This window comes from Elgaria multicarinata, chromosome 3 (assembly GCF_023053635.1).
Source record: "Elgaria multicarinata webbii isolate HBS135686 ecotype San Diego chromosome 3, rElgMul1.1.pri, whole genome shotgun sequence".
NCBI lineage: Eukaryota > Metazoa > Chordata > Lepidosauria > Squamata > Anguidae > Elgaria > Elgaria multicarinata.
In genome coordinates, this window is record NC_086173.1 from 26,056,481 (window position 1) to 26,073,582 (window position 17,102).

A 17,102-nucleotide genomic window follows, 5' to 3' on the forward strand; every position below is an offset into this window, starting at 1 on the left:
TCCTATGAATGTCGCGGCAGACAGGATGGATGTTGTGGCCACTGATTCACGCTAATTGCGTGTATTGTATGATTCCCAGGGCCTTTAGCTTCCGATAAATGGGAAAACCCAGAATTCCTCAAAACACACGTATGCAAACTGCATATATTCAAAATGGAATACACGTGTAATGTGTATTTACAGAATTTGCATCCTTTGTTGGACAATTAGTAACTCCCTTCTGATTAATTAAGGTAAAGTGCTTTTCAGCAGAAGTAGTAAACTTTTATTTGAGTTTATGCTCGCACTACTAAGTTTAGGGCTGCTTATTGTTCTCCAGATATTTTGGCTTACAAATCCCATTATTCCAGTCAATTGTCTATATTGCCTAGGGTTGGTGGGAGATGTAGGCCAAAAACATCGGGAGGGCTTCAGGTTGCTCACCCTTGTTTTATAATAAAATAAGGCAAATAGGGGGTGATGCAGTAAAACAGGAGGAGGGAATTATTGCATTAAATACCTGGGGCAAGACAAGTGGGGCCTGGATCTGAGGTAAGTAGATGGATTGTGAAGAATAGAGAAAGTCCTTTGTGACTACTAGGCAGCCCTGCAACTACTCTGAGATTTGGGCCATCACTGCCTACCTTTTGAAAGTCTTTTAACTCTAAGGACTAGAAACTTGGTTCAGTTGTTTTCTGTAGGGAAACTAGGACTATGGGGACCTCTTGTATGGCAATAAGTCTAATTCTGAGACTCGTGGTCTCAGATTTTAGGGTGCAATTCTTTGCAATCCTGGCTGGGCATGCTGGGAGTTAAGGGGGTGGGTGGGTTTCTGTCTAAATATGCATAGGTTTGTACTTTTAGCAAATGAAGGTATCAGACAATTATTTCCAGAGGCATCTGCTTCTCTTTCTCTCTCTCCCTCCTGCCCAACCACCCCAACATTAATAGTAGGATGGGGTCGGAGAAACTGGGATGGGAATGGCATCTGATCTATCCCCAAGCAATGTTTTGCAAGAGGCCTGACTGTGTGACATCATGTGCTCCTCCCTGCAATAGCCCACAATGCTTGGTTGGTAAAGAGGCTGCTGCGGTGGCCAATGTGAATATCATGAGTAGATGGATGGCGCTCTGGATTTTGCAACACATAATGAAAGCAAGCTGAATTTGAGCATGGCTGTACAATACGACAGGCCTCCCATTTGAGTCACCAGACAGTCCACTCACTTCACTATCTAAACCCAGCTTCTGTGGCTTATGGCAATTTGAGTAGACGCTAATACATCTTTGTGGTCTGGGGCAGTGTTTTCTTCACTTTTTTTTTTTGCTCCTAGGCTGTGCATACTGTAGTCTACGACGTCTTGTTTAGTAGCAGATCTACACAGCTGTAGCGATCAAAGGTGCTGCACAGGCTGCATTACAAGCCAAATGGAAGGGCTGTAAGCAAAAACATCAACATTGTATAGTAAGGTCACCTACAATTCTATGACCTTTGCAGATTTGCATTATTCATTTTTGCATAATTCTTTCGTTGATGCAAAGGGCACTGTGAAACTCTAAGCCTTTACCACTGGAGACTATTCATTCTGCCACCCATTTTTTAGTTCATGGATAGACAGAAAATAGATCTCCAGATGTTTTGGACTTCAGCTTCCAGGGTTCCTAACCATTGGCTGTGCTGGCAGGGGATTCTGGGAGTTGAAATCGAAAAAAACTGGAATTCTATCTTCTGCCTACCCCTATATTTAGTTAATGCTCCCTGCGCTAAATTTTGGTGCGTGAAGATCTAATCTAATGCCTGTCCAAATGTTTTCAAGTCTGTCTTGATAGCTGTAAAGAAGAAGAAAGCAGAGAGGCTTAAGCTGCTGAATTTTGTACACTGTAGCAATTTCTGTGTTATGAGTTGTAGGAGTGGGGACTATGCGTTGCCCTTTTTGGTTTTTCTCCATGAAGGTTTACCCATATACTGCAATCATTAGCACACCAGCCCCCAAATATACTGTTTGGGCGTCTTCTAGGAAAGTGCATGCCGAGGACCTTGCTACTTAATTAGGGGTGATAGAGGCTGGGCTTTGTCGTGCCTAATTGTGAGATACTTCTGAAACACTCCCGGTGAAAATAAGACAAGGAATCCCTTGGATCTAGCTAAAGTGGGGTTTGCTATGTCAAAAGTCAAGATGGGAAGGAAGAGAAGGCGGTGCCAGTCCAGGTGATTAGTGCTCCTCTTATGCATTCCTGCGTCTCAACTCTCTGGAGCAGATTAATTGTTTAAACAGCAAGAGGCAGCACACATGGTCTCTTGGATTCTAGATGTGTAGGGAGGATCTAGACAGCACATGGTTTGTTGGAGCAAGACCTGTCCCTTCTGATGTGGGGGAAAGTGTAATTGGTTCTCTTCAGACACACTAACATGAGTTCCCAAAACTTTTGGGTCAGTGGGCACATTTGGAATGTTTTAAACAGCTGCTTGGGGGTGGGGTTCCACATTCACAAAATGGCTGCCGGGTTAGGCATGGCCGGTCACAAAACACGCATTTCCCAGAAGTCAAACAGTTAAGACTTAAAGAAAAGCAACTAGCCTAAGAACCTAAGTGCAAGGCAGAGGTGGGGGTCTGAGATCCAAAACACAAAACCACCCTTGAATCCAAATAAAGATGGCCCTGGAGGGCAGCACTTTGCTTTGCAACATGCCTGCTTCTTTCTTAATTACAAAAAAAAAACCTTAAATAAAATTAAAGTCCAGAGGGGCTTGGAGCTTTGTGGGCATCAAGAGAGATGTCTGTGGGGCACATTGGAGCCTCCAGGCTACACTTTCACACACAACTGAACCTGCTTGTACCTCATTTGTTTCTTAAAGAGCTCACATACAACAATAAACAAGCACACTGAATGTGCTCCCCACTCTTTCTTTGACTCTCCCAGTTTTTAAGGGGTATTTGATTCCCCCCTACCTTCTCAGCCCGTATCCAGTTTAATAGTTTCCAGTTTTTTAAGGGGCATTTGATTCCCCCCGCCCCACCTTCTCAGCCCATATCCAGTTTAATAGTTTCTCCAGTTTTTTAAAGGGTATTTAATTCCACCCCCCACCTTCTTAGCATATATCCAGTTTAATAGTTTCCTGTGTCCCTAGGTGAGTGCTGGATTATTTTTTTAACCCACACCCTGCATGTACTGTGGGCAGCCATGCCATGCAGCCAGCAGTCTACGTCGTTTCCTAATAGTGGGGGGATGGCCAGGCAAACTAAAACAGCCCAACGTATAGCAAGGTGCTAAAAGTTTGAAATGAAATAACTGGTTTCCAAAATTAGAGCCTTCTGTATGTGAACTTAAAACAGAGGTGGGGAACCTCTCCAGGTGCTGTTGGATCCAACTCCCACCTGTCTTAGCCAGCCTGGCCAATGGCCAGGGATGATGGGAGTTGTAGTCCAATGACATCTGGAGGGCCACAAGTTCCAACCCCTGCCTTAAAAGATCCTTCATTTCTTTATAGAAAATCATAACATTCCTCCTGAGTAGCAATAAGTAGACTGGAGTGACAGCAAAGCCAATTTTAATATTTGTAATATAGGTCTACACTTTTGGTTCCCAATTCACAAAACGAGCAGCCCCATCAAGCAGCCTTCATTTGGCTAGGCTCTCTAAGAGCCACTCTGTGGCTACTTATTCATATGCAGCAGGGCTTCAGCCAAGAGCACAGAGAGTCGTGCTGGTCCCCACTGTATTTTCTGAGCTTTGGCAGTTCCGTCTTCTTCACCCGACTCCATTGTAGACTTGTGAGAGTGAAGAGAAAGAAAATAATAACAAACTTGCTGGACAGCAGCCGCCTTGAGTAAAGATATGAAACCACCCTCCAGAGCGCAATTAGGCACAAGTGTGATATATACTGTTGAAAGTGAGACTACAGCTCCCGGCATAGGCCAAGCTGTTTCTGGATTTGGGGCCTGCCCCAAATAGATTTAGAAGTGAATATAGGTGGATCCTCTTCCACCTTTATAAACACTGCATTCTTCTTCTTCTTCTTCTTCTTCTTCTTCTTCTTCTTCTTCTTCTTCTTCTTCTTCTTCTTCTTCTTCAGAAAAGCCCCTTATCTTTCTTCATGTTCAGCTGTTTCCAAGTGGGCAGCGCAGCAAACTCTCCCCTGGGGATTCCAAAGACTCTCACGAAATCTTGTTCTGACAGGAAGTTCTGTGGATGGGGGAAAAACCACAGGACTCAGATGAGTAACAGAAGGACGGCACTTGAGTAGTCAGTCGAAACAACAGGATCCCTTGCGACTTCGCTAAAGCTAGTTCTATGGTATCCAAAGGAGTAAATCGTGACAAATTCCTTTCCAAGAAGTTTATTCCCTATTATGCCCTGACCGCAGAGGATGACATAAACATATTTCCGACTGTACAACTTCAGACTGTAGATGGAGGATTATCACACTGAATGCTTTTCCATACAAAAAAAGGTTGACTAGGTATTGAAATTTATTATATAGCACCATAAGTGTGCATGGTGCTTTTTGTGTTCTAAGGACCTCATTGTCTAAAACTTCAGTCCTCCATGATATGCTAGCTTTCTGTGTGAAGAGATTTTTTTAAAGCTTTTTATTTTATTATGGAAGTGCATTCAGTCTTTAAGTCCCTACCTATCGTCTGAAGTGGTACAGTCAAGGAACAGGTTTACATCTTCATCTGCTGTTTGTTAGCTACGCTGGAGCTTGGGACCATTACACACCTTCTGAAGTTTCACCTAATATAGCCAACATACACTGGGGCCTAATTTTGCTGCCATGAGGACTAGGAACGTATTTTTTAAGCTGAGGTTTTCAGATGATGAGTTTTGCTCCCAAGTCCAAACTGCATGTTTGCATGGTGCAGTCACAGAACCATGGAGAGCCCTAATAATAATTCAGTGTTATTGTCTTTCCATGCGCTGCAGTAAATGCCTGGCATAACAGAGCTCACCTCTTTCTTAGCAGGATCCACATCTTCAGGTAGCTCATCCTGGCTGGACAGCAGGATTTCTAGAGAGTAGGTTGGGTAGTTGCTGCTGCTCAAGGACCCAGGTCTTAGGGCAAGGGATCCACCATTCAGATCCTAAGCAGAAAAGGCAGATTCCTTAATGCCATCTGGAGAGCAGAATCTATGCCAGTCTTTGCCAAAATACATGATGCTCACCCTTATCCTGAAGTAAAATTGGAGCTACACCTCCTGGTTATACCCCAACAGGTTTACTTTTAAGAGTAAGAACTATCCATGCTTGTAGGAGTACAAACCCTGTGTTTCTGTGTGTGAGATGGGGGTAGTCCTGCTGTTCTGCATTGGGAGCAACTCATTGATCCAGTCATACCCAACGCATAGATGAGACAAATGACTTGTCCCCAGCAGAGGCTGTATAGAAGGACAGGTAATAGTGCAAGGACTCAGCAGGCAGCCTCCTTCATGGGTAGATACTTTGGACCCCCAAGTAGCCTTCAATTCTTTCATTAATTCACCATCTTTGCACAGTGAGATGCTAGTTCTAGAAATGACTGTTCTGTGCAGGAATACCACAGCCACACGGTATACTAAAGATACTGATAATTGTGAGATTGTAGCTGACAGGCAGCCATGATTAGAGAAAGTGCTTTGCTTGCCTTTACCTAGTATACTACTAGAGGTGCACCAGCCAGTTTGCAGCTGCACTACTAATCTATATGACTGTGGAAGAGGTGTCCAATGGGGAAGTCGGAGGGGCGGGACCATAGCTCATGGGTGGAGCACGTGCTTTGCCTACAGAAGTGGCCAGGTTCAAATCCCCATCATCTCCCGTTAAAAGGTAGCAGGTGATGTGAAAAGCTCTCTGCACAAGGCCTGGAGAGTTGGACAAATAGTCCAGACAATGCTGAGCTAGTTGGACAAGTAGTCTGACCTTGCACCAGGTAGCTGACTGTGTGCATTTAGACTTCTGCTGCTCCACAGCAAGCACCTAGCTGTGTCCAGGGTTCTCCCGGGGTAAGCAAACCTTTGACTCACATCTGTGATCCTGACAAGGCTGTTGGCTTCTCTCAGTTCCTTCTTCAGCTGGTCGTAAGTCTTCCCTTCCTGGAAAAATACAAAAAGGCAGTGAGGGAACGCCGAGGCTGCAGGGTGCCTGGAACGAAGTGTTCCTCCCACACATGGGGACTTGTTTTGAATCAAGCCAAGGCCAAGCTTTGGAAAACAGGTGGGAGAACGGCATCAGACCAAAGATTCCCCCCAGGACAGCATGTGGTTTCCCACAGTGGCCAACCAGATGCCCCTGGGAAGCTCATATGCAGAACAACATGTTGCCGCCGTACCTCCTGTTGGCTCAGGCGCACAGCCCTTGGCATTATTTTATAGGAGAATCCTAGGGCACGTCTACATGAAGGGTATGCCCTGGGGTGGCTTTGCAGTAGCGGCATGTCATCTACATGATGCAGCTGCCATTGCGAAGCCATCCCGGGGCAAACCCCCGAAACTCCGCTGCAAAAAAGCCGGGCACTTACTTTTTTGGCAGTGGACTTGTGCACCCCTTGATTGGTCACCATGGGCTGGACAGGGAAGGGGGTGGACCCGTTCCTCTCCTTCCCCCCTGTGGTAAATAAAAAAATGGGAGGTGAGGAAAGGCCCATTCCTCACCCCATTTTTTTTTAAAAAATATCTATCTGCACAGATCTGCACTGCGGAGATACAGATAATTAAAAAAAAAACGGGAGGAGAGGAACGGGGCCTGTTCCTCCCCCCCTTTTACAATTTTTATTATCTGTATCTGCGCAGCTGAGCAGATGCAGATAATAGAAATAAAAATAATTGGAGGGGGAAGGAACAGGCAGCCACAGGGAGGTCAGAGGGAGGAGAGGTGGCTAGGGTGCCCAGCGTCCTTCTCCTCATCCTCCTCTGGCTGCCTTGTTCTGCCCCCCTTGTTCCTTTCCCCCTAAGCACAGGGGAAGTTTGCACTTGCGTTCCTTCCCATGCAGATGCCGGGAAGGAACACAAGTGCAGGAGCCAGGTGCCTCGCAGCACCAAAGTGGCGCTGTCAAGACGGGGGCCTAGACTGCAGAGTAGAATCTAACCAGAAGAACCAACTGGCTACATCCAACCATTGCATGAGAAGCTGTCCATTCATGCAACAGGATTTACCCTTCCGCCTCCCCACCCCACCCTGCAGCCTTCTGCCTCCCTGAATTGTGCACCAGAGGGTCCCACAATGCTTTAGACCAAATTATGGGGAGCACTGGGGCTGTGCAGGGAAGGGGGGATCCATTCCACTGGCAGATGCTGTTGCGTTGGCAGATGGGCAGAGCTGGAAACAATCCTTGTTTTAGCAGGGGCTTTCTGGTTTCATCCCCCATATGTTGTACTTTACCTGGGCGGGTATTTCTCTACATATGCAGGTTTCTTGGAGAGAATAGTGCCTCTGAATATGTGCTGATGTTTTCCCAGAAATGCTGAGGAGCACAGCTCCTCCCAATGCATCTGGGATTAGGGGGAAGGAGTTCAAATAAGATGTGCTGACAGGCAAATGGGAGATACAAAACAGGCAAATGGGAGACACAAAGCAGCCCTAGACAGTGAAGGGGATCACTTTGATTCTTCTCCATTGTTCAAGTGGGTGTCAAATGCCAGCAGTCCAAGCTGCTGTTCTACTCACTAGCCAAAGCATGTTCTCTGAATGGGAGTATCCTATGCTCTCAAGCAGGGTGGCCCTCCAGATGTTCTGGCCTACAAATCCCATCAGCCCTGATTAGCATAATCAATGTTGAGGGATGATGGGAGTTGTAGCCCAAAACATGTGGAGGGCCACAAGTTGCCCAGCCCTGATTTAAAGCCTGATGCTATAACATTACTGTAAACCCCAAACATGACAAGCAGCCCCTAAACAAATAGGTGTGATGTGATCCAAGATGGCTCACACCCAAAGCCATTCTGCCCACCTTATGTTGGCATCTAATTACATCTCATTTCGATATTTGAGAGTTGGCATGTAATGCAAGTTAATATTTGACAGTATTTGGTAACTGTTATGGAAGGGTATTTGACAGCTTGTGATGGTTTATTTAATGCATTTATCCATTTATTTAATGTATTCATAGCCTGCTTTTCCTCAGAGGAGCTCAGGGTGATATACAGGGGGGTTATCCCACTTTAGTTGATGTGCAATGTTATGATGGTTGGGATACATGGCATTTCGTATTCAGCAGTGTTTGATGGCTGACAGTTTATGAGATTTGATGTCCGATGCCTGCCAAAATCAAAGCATAAAGTGTTCCCCATAAGTCCAAGGCACTCAAATTTTATAAACATTTTCGTAACATTTCACATTCAGAAGTGAAATGATAAATTCCACATTCAAATCTGCATGCTATGTATTTTATAGCGATATGTCGCAATCCCTGCTAGCATGGCACAAATGGTGTAATAATCCTCAGGTTTTCAGTAAAGTAGCATATGTTTTAGGCACGGCTTCCACTTACGCTCCACCGGTATGGATCCCAAGCCAGGAACCAGCCTGTGAAGTTGGGGGGCTCAAAACCTTGCTTGATTATCAGGATGGGGGTGTCAGTCTCCCTCCCGCTGGGGTGCGTCTGCAGATATTCCTGAGCCGTTGTCAACGCCTCTTTCCTCTCTGCCATGTTGGCTTCTTGGCCAATCCATAAGAAAATCTGGAAGGAGAAGAGTGATGCTTTCAAGGCGCTCACTGGAGCAATGGAAGTGCATTCCGCCGTGGGAAGAAATGGTTGGAACAGGGCTTCCCCAACCTGCTGCCCTCTGGACTCATTGGACTAGAACTCCCAGTTTTCCCAGCCAGCCAATGGTCATGCTGCCTGGGAGTTCTGGGAGTTGCAGTTCAACATATCTGGAAAGTACCGGGTTGGGAAAGCTAGGGAGCTCTTCTGAAACCAGGCTGCAAGGTCTATAAGCCAAAGTAGAGATGCCAATGGTGGACCTGTGCTTTTCGCGTGTCTGCCTTTTCATATAGCTGGAAGCGGAGGTGATCTTGCTTTGAGATGAACATCTAAGAACTGAACTCAAAGCCACCACCTTACTTCCCCCCAGTGAGAAGTCTGGATTTGGTACAGAGGCCACCAGTTGCTAAGAAGTACAGCAAAAAGTTAAGAACACAAGAAGAGCCCTGCTGGATCAGACCAAGGGTCCAACTAGTCCAGCACTCTGTTCACACAGTGGCCAAACACCTGTCGACCAGGGACCCACAAGCAGGACATGAGTGCAAGAGTCCCCTCACCCACGGTCCCCAACAACTAGTGAATTCAGGCTTACTGCCTCTGATACTGGGGTTTGGACTTAGCCATCAGGACTAGTAGCCATTGATAGCCTTCTCCTCCGGGAATTTATCCAACCCCCTTTTAAAGCCATCCAAATTGGTGGCCATCTTGTGGTGGAGAATTCCATAGTTTCACTATGCACTGTGTGAAGAAGTCCTTCCTTTTATCTGTCCTGAATCTCCCACCAATCAGCTTCACGGGATGACCCCGGGTTCTAGTATTATGAGAGAGGGAGAAAAATGTCTCCCTGTCCACATTCTCCACACCACGCATAATTTTGTACACCTCTATCAGGTCTCCCCTTAGCCTCCTTTTTTCCCAAGCTAAATAATCCCACCTGTTGTAACCGTGCGCTTTGTCAGACCAAAGGCCCCTACAGCTCAGCACCCATTCAAATAGAGCTACCAGATGCCCCAGGGAAGCGCAGCAGCAGAGCAAAATGTGGACAGTCATAGCCTGCTGTTTGTCCCCAGAACACCTGTGACACATTGACTCTGAAGGTGAAGGTACCACTCTTGAGATCCAGTGGGGTGTAGTGGTCAGCATATTGGACTGGGGCTCAGGAGATCCAGGTTCTAGTCCCAACTCGGCCATAGGTGACGTTGGCCCAGTCACTGACTCTCAGCCTAACATACTTCACAGGGTTGTTGTGAGGATAAAATAGAGAGGAGGAGGACTATGTAATCCAACTTGGGGTCCTTGAAAGAGGAAAAAAGGTGGAATATAAATGTAATTTAAAAAAAAGTTCCTGGCAATCATGGCTTCTAACCATTGATGCAACTTTTTAAAAGTTGTATTTATATACTGCCCCATAAGAGCATACAATACAACAGGTTAAAAACAAATTACAATAATAATGATCACAAAATGCCAGGGAGAACACAAATGTCTTCACCTGGTGCCAAAAAGATAGCAGTGTGGGCGTCAGGCGAGGTGGCCTGGGGAAGGGTGCCACAACCGAGAAGGCCCTCTCTCTGGTAGCCACCCACATTACATCACTGGGAGGGTTCACCCACAGGAGGGGCTCCAAAGTTGACCTAAGGGTCCAGCCAGGTACATGGAGGAATAATCATCCACGAAGCTATAAAAATGCTTTCCCTAACGCCATTTCTGCTAATCCTAGAAGCTTAACAAAAGTGTGGAGCAAAGCAGCTCACGCGTGCTGCGGTTATTGAGCTCATAGTTCTTCTGGCTTGAGATTAGTCCTGCTTGTACTTTCCGCTAAGCCTGCTAAACCTTTCCAGCTCAGCTTAGAAACAGCTGTGTGGTTTTCAATGATACCACAAGCCTCCAATGTATCTGAACCTTCGGAAGGCTGCCTCAGGGCACCCTCACTCTCACATGGAGAGAAATCACAACACGGGAGAGAGAGCCAGAGAGGCACGTCACACCACCACCAGAGGTTTAGGAATCCCGGAGTGGCGCAGACTCTCCTACCCCCTAGACACACCTGATCCCATGTATCCAGCAGCATCACGTCACTTTCACTGAGATCATCCTGGGTAAAGTTTGTGATCTCGATGACCACGAAGCGGCCGGTTTTGTTGGAGCATTCAAACAGCCGGGGAAGGTGATCAGGGACCTCCTGCTGTAGCCTGAAAGAAAGGTTGTGGGATGGTGGAGAAAGCGCTTTGAAGCCTCGCTTCCGCAGTGCTCGGAAAACCATGGAGAGGTGGCCCTGAGCCCATGAGACAAGGTGAGGTGGATGCTTCAAGCAGCTGATTCAGGGCGTCATGGAAAGGCAGCAAACTGATCGTGATGTGATGTGTTACTGTTGTATTTTTCCTGCCAGGGAGGGGGAAGAGGCACTTTGTGGTTTTCTCTCAGATGCCAAAGTAACTTGGCTGGCCTTCATTATTATTTGTTTTGTGGATTGATTTGATTTGTACCTCCACCTTTCCATCAAGAAAATGGCACTCAGGGTAGCTAACAGTCCTAGATACCTACGTTTTAAACGAAAAGCTTGCGAACTGTGTACCTTGACTTTGGGTGCAGGTAATGCCATTTGCTGTTCCGTCTCAGGCAGGAAAACACTTTGAGCCAGCTCTGATGGGACCTACTGAGCTGAAGCCAGGATCTGCTGGCTTTGTGATCAATCCCTTTATTTACATTGACCGACTTCAGAGGGATAAAGAATGCGGAGTTGTCTGTTTCCCACACTCCAGTGCATGCTAGTTGTGTGATAGGGATTTCCTTAATCATCCGCTCTGCATCACAGGTTGCCATGTCAATGTCATCCAAACATGGCCATGGTGACTTTTCACCCACCCTACAACCCATGGCATGCAGTAAGGGTTGTAGGGTGGCTAAAAAGCCACCGTGCAGCCTTGCCCCTGATGTGCATGTGATGTGCTCCCCCACCAGCAATTGGCTGTGCATACAAAATGAACATCTGGTGGTGGGCGGAGCCAAGGCAAAGGGGGTGGGGCCAACACACAAACATGCAAATATCAGCCTATTGGAACTTAAAACTCCTACTGCCAGCCAGATTCCGGCTGGACATCAGAAAAACTTCCTGACTGTTAGAGCAGTACGACAATGGAATCAATGACCTAGGGAGGTTGTGGGCTCTCCCGCACTAGAGGCATTCAAGAGGCAGCTGGACAGCCATCTGTCAGGTATGCTTTAAGGTGGATTCCTGCATTGAGCAGGGGGTTGGACTCGATGGCCTTGTAGGCCCCTTCCAGCTCTGCTAGTCTATGATTCTATGTACACACATGGATCTTCATGCAAAGCAGAACCTTGTAACTGGGGAATTCTGGCTCACATGGCGGTCTACAAGCATACAGCTGTATGTGCATAGGACCTCTCCCTCCAGATGTTTGTGCTGTACACATGGAAATTTGGGGGCATCAGGGGTAGGGCTATGTAGCACAGCTCCACTTGTTTATTTATATAAGCTCTTTCAGGAACACCCGACTAGGGCCAAAATGGCCCTAAGGTTGAGGACGGTCATATTATTATTGATAATAATAATAATAATAATAATAATAATAATAATTTATTTATTTATTACCCACCTCTCCCTCTGGATCGAGGCGGGGAACAACACTGAATACAAAAATACATAAAGAAAAGGTACCTTTTCTCACTGGCATACAGGGCACTGCCTCCCAGCAGCTCCCAAAACTCAGCTGGCTCTTGACCCTCTGCCACGGTCTCCTGAAGTCCATCACAGATGGTTGCAGCTAGCTCCTTGGCCATTTCTCGTTCATCACCACTGGAGCCCTGGTATGGAGAAGACCACAGCGATAGAAAGGTGGAAACATCATCACAGGTTGGAGGGGTGCTACCAAATTGGACTTCAGATCTTAGCAAGATTTTGCTGTTAAGTGACGAGACATTCTCCACGTCCCTGAGCAAATTTAAGCTGTAGTCCTTTCTGCACTTGAAGCTATAGGCCAGCTTTCTCGCACCTCTCCCCTGTTGTTGTTGTTGTTGTTGTTATTAGGCAATACCAGTTCTGTTCACATGTAACACTAAACCAGGATAATTCACATCTGTTCTCTGCAGGACAGGCCACTCATACCTTCACAGAGCGTCCTAGTGACATGAGAACTAGTGACTTGTTCTTTTTTATTTAAATTTAAGCTGGGACTCTCTGAGTGTCAAAATTTGTACCTGATATGAGATCCCCTCTGCTGGGCCCTCTGTAACTTTTGAGATTTAATCATATGCTGTTCACACATTTCCAAGGCCTCTTTCACAATCACAAAAGCTAGAGAATTTGGATTTCTTTGCTTTTGAACCAAAGCTGAAGGTCCTCCCCCAACCTAGGAAGCCTAAACTCTGCACTTTATACTAAATCCCACAAGCTTTGGTTTTATTTTATCCAGTGAATTTATCCCCTGTCTTCAATGTAAAACAAACATTTCCAATGGAATAAATGTCATTTTGAGCTCCGTCACACCTACTCCCCGCCACATCAGTTTCTCCCTCCGTTTCCTTAGTGAGTCCAGTGCTGGGCACTTTCAGGTCTGTGTGTTGTTGCTCTATTTCAGCTCATGTATCTTTATACCTGTATTGCTTCTGTGCTGGCGAAATCTCCCACACTGCCCCCTACATTCTCCTTCCCCCTGCAGTTAATTTTTTAAATATATATTTTTTATTTCTGCGCAAATACAATAATACGGCAGCCTGAAACTGTGCAATTACGGTAAAACAACACACTATGCTTTCCCCTAAGAGCATATTAAACAGTATTGTAAATAAAATTAATGAATTAATTAAACAATATAAGTGAAGAGAAAGTATTACAATTAAATTTTGGAGAAGTTTGTGGTCTATGTTGGCATGGCAATGGGAAGCCAACATTGTTCTGGTCAGGAAACCTAGACATGCCTACTCAGGAGTAAGAACCATAGAGTTTATTTATTTATTTATTACATTTCTATACCGCCCAATAGCCGAAGCTCTCTGGGCGGTTAAATGGGACTGGGAGCTTTATCACACCAGCATTATACTGTGCAATTACTGCGAATTGTGTGCAAAGGACTCAGAAGTTTTCCACCTTATAATCTGCTTTGATTGTGAAGTACTCCCATGCATCCTGCCTTAATTGTGCTATAAAGCCAAAAGACTCGCCATATTTAGCCACTACTTTTTGAGCCTATCTTCCGAGCCGCCGCTGGGGTGCAGGAGCAGGATTTTAAAGAAATGCTTACATCTGCATAAGCTTTAAAGATAAAGACACCAAAACTGGCACAGTAATAGATATTGGGGAGAGCTTTAAGCATACCAAATTTGAATTGGATTGGGTCATCCGTTGATTTTTTATGATTTTTTTACATTTCCCCCCTTAAACTCACTTCTTAGTATGCAAAGGATCGGTGCCGCCCGGTAGCAACAACAACGCCGAAAACTTATAGCGCTACGGGGATAATTCGAGGGAAGCAGGTACGTGGGATGAAGCTATGAGTCCGGGCACTGGTGGCGGCGGCCTCGCTCATTTTCTCCATGAGGGTTTCGGACACCCTCTCTTCCTCCCCCTTCATGGTTGAGCAGTTGAGCAGAGAACTGCCCCGCCCTCCTCTTTTGTCAGTGAGACACACACATCCAACAAACACCCCTCCCCCAACAAAAAATTGGATGGTCCAATATAGAGCAAAGACAGCAATAAATGGGATGGAGGAGCAGTTTTATTGTGCACGGAGGGGGGGGGAATGCACTTTCCCCACTCCAAAATAAGAAGGAAAAGGAAGGGGAAGAGGCAAGATGAGAGCAGGACGTGGACAATGTCATGTGAGTACTGCGCTGCAGAAACACATACCAGGCGTGGCGAGAGTGCGATAAATTGCTGGTGTGATGGAGCTCTGTTGTTGTTTATTCGTTCAGTCGCTTCCGACTCTTCTTGACTTCATGGACCAGCCCACGCCAGAGCTTTCTGTCGGCCGTTGCCCCCCCTAGCTCCCCCAAGGTCAAGTCTGTCACCTCCAGAGTTTCTAGATCTCTCCACCCCAATCTGACTTTGCCCTCTTCCCTCCTCTGAGCCATGTTTCCCAGCCCCTCACCTTGCCATACCACAGGTAATGGCTTGTCTGGGTCTTTAGCAAGAAGACATCATTGGAATTGAGAGACGCAGCAGTCGCCGACACCTCCACTGCCTTTGTGTTGGAGCTATCTGTTCCGCGGATCTGGAAGAGCCTCACTGGTGGTTCAACTTCGCTGCTGCCTTTCCTGGATGTCCCACCCTACAGAGAACATAACAGAAGGGCAGAACAAACCAGCATCACTGCAGACTGAATAATGCAACTGGAGAGACAACTGGGTCCACACGATCACTACAGTCCACCGTGGCCACGGTGAGTTGCAACACATGCCGGTGGCCATTTTGAATATTCAGTCGCCAGCAGGGGGCTGCCATGTTTTGTTGTGCCATCTGAACCTGAGGGGCAGAGGTTGTTTGACCTCTGCCCCTCAGGTTCCCTACAATAACTCTAGAACAGACCATGGATTATTTGAGGGTTGTTTAACTCTCAAACAACCCCTGCCACTCTGGCTTGGAGAACATGACAAACCATGGTAACCCCGCTCTGGGGTTGAATATTCAAAATGGCTGCCAGCACATGCCGTGCCCATATACTCCTGCAATGATCATGTGAACTGGTCTAGCTGATCCTTGTAATGAAGTTTCACAAGATGCATCTTTTCAGGGGGGAAAGGCTAGGAGTTTGTCCGGGATAGGCAAGTGTTTTCAAGGACTAGCTAGCTAGTTCTGCGAGGAGAGCTAAACAAGTAGGGTGGTCAAAAGAAGAGGAAATGCATTGCTAAAAAAGCAGGACACAAATATGCATAAAAGTGCAGGCAGTGATTCATATGTTTAGATGCAAGTTTAGAAACAGTATTATTAAATCAGAATGCAATCCGTCAGTCCATTCGTGTGCCTGCTCAGTCTGCTGCCCAGCTGCTAAGGGTCAACTTCAATGCCCCTCCTGCTCCCCCTTCTTAGGGTTCTTCCTCTTTAAACTGGACTACAAATACAGGGGTCTTCAAAAAGATGGCTGTCCTCTGTAAAGTAGGACACATGCCCCTCCCCTATTCTCAGCACCCTCACCCAAATACAATTGCCAAGACTCTTTGGAAGGAAACTACAACAATTAAACTGGTATGAAACAAATAACAATGTGTAGTATAGATATACCATGGTGACCATGAACACATCACATTTTTTTTCCTGGTATATTCCCCTTAGCCACGAGAAACTGGCTGTGCCCTTGTAATGCATTGCTCCATAATAGCATCTCACTACCTTAGCAAACAGACCTGGTGGCTGGGAAATTCAATTTGAGATTCTTCAGGGACCTACTTTGTCCTGCTCCGTACCTCAAAGATGACAAGCTTGCCTTTGAAGATGGCCAAGAAGTGGCGCGGTTCCTTGCCCATGCTCACTCGGACCTGCACGGGCTCCCCGTTGAACTGCTCATCCACCTCCACGGCTTGGTACGCTGAGGCCGCCAGCTCATCCACCGTGGCATGGCGTCCCTGAGGGAAGGGGAAAACACCAAGACACCTAGCATTATGTTCTTGAAATATGGGCTTAATATAAAAGCAAACATCTTCACATTCATTGTGTAGTGGTTTTGTGTACATAATTAACCTTGAATCAGTATCATCTGAAAATGCTGGCTGACCCAGCAAGGCTTACGCTAAACCTATGACTGTGAGATGATCTTTTTAAAGAGGGAGAGAGAGAGAGAAAGTAGACAGTGATTTACCTTGGGGAGGGGTGAAGATGTCCCTATTCCAAAAGGATTGTATCCAGTGCTGTCTGTCCACTGGCGGAATAGATCCAATCCTCTCCCCTGCATCCCCCCAGAAGGGTTGGGGGACATCTGGAAGCTATATGAGGGGTGCAGGAAGAGTAAGGGGAACTCCTATCATATGATATTATTCACAGAGTTCAGGTATCAGGGCTGCCTTTGTTATGGGTATGTTAATTCTACACTGGGAGAGGACCATCAGTATAAGTCTGGTTAGCAGTGTTGCTCTTGGATTGGAGAGGTTCAAATTCTCATTTAGTCAGGAAGACCACTGGGTGGCTGGACAAATCCATATCTCTCAGTGTAATTTTGTCACTAGATTGTCACTGACCCTGTTCAGATGACACGCTAAGCCACAGTGGTTAAGCTTTTTGAGCTAAACATGTTGAGCTTAGCATGTTGTGTGAACCATTCCTAACTATAGTGGCTATATAACCACGGTTTAAACACTCTCACTAACCATTGGCTACAAAAAGGTTAGCGGCCTAACCATGGCTTAGTGTGTCATTTGAACAGGCCCATCATGAGAACAACATGGCTAAAAGCCACACATGTCATCCTAAAGCTGAAGGGAGAGCTGAATTCAGAAG

General features: G+C 46.3%; 1 protein-coding gene across 1 annotated transcript in view; it reads right to left on the reverse strand.

The window, feature by feature from the left end:
- Positions 1 to 3,512: 3,512 nt before the first annotated feature.
- The window catches only part of AVIL (advillin), a 43,144-nt gene continuing 29,554 nt past the window's right edge, over positions 3,513 to 17,102 (reverse strand). The window contains exons 13-20 of the mRNA XM_063119693.1: positions 16,076 to 16,234; positions 14,764 to 14,943; positions 12,336 to 12,481; positions 10,704 to 10,848; positions 8,444 to 8,632; positions 5,982 to 6,050; positions 4,932 to 5,063; positions 3,513 to 4,164 (exon numbers count right to left, since the gene is read on the reverse strand). Coding sequence (XP_062975763.1) covers positions 4,051 to 4,164; positions 4,932 to 5,063; positions 5,982 to 6,050; positions 8,444 to 8,632; positions 10,704 to 10,848; positions 12,336 to 12,481; positions 14,764 to 14,943; positions 16,076 to 16,234 — 1,134 coding nt within the window. The 3' untranslated portion in view covers positions 3,513 to 4,050. The remainder of the gene's footprint in view (positions 4,165 to 4,931; positions 5,064 to 5,981; positions 6,051 to 8,443; positions 8,633 to 10,703; positions 10,849 to 12,335; positions 12,482 to 14,763; positions 14,944 to 16,075; positions 16,235 to 17,102) is intronic.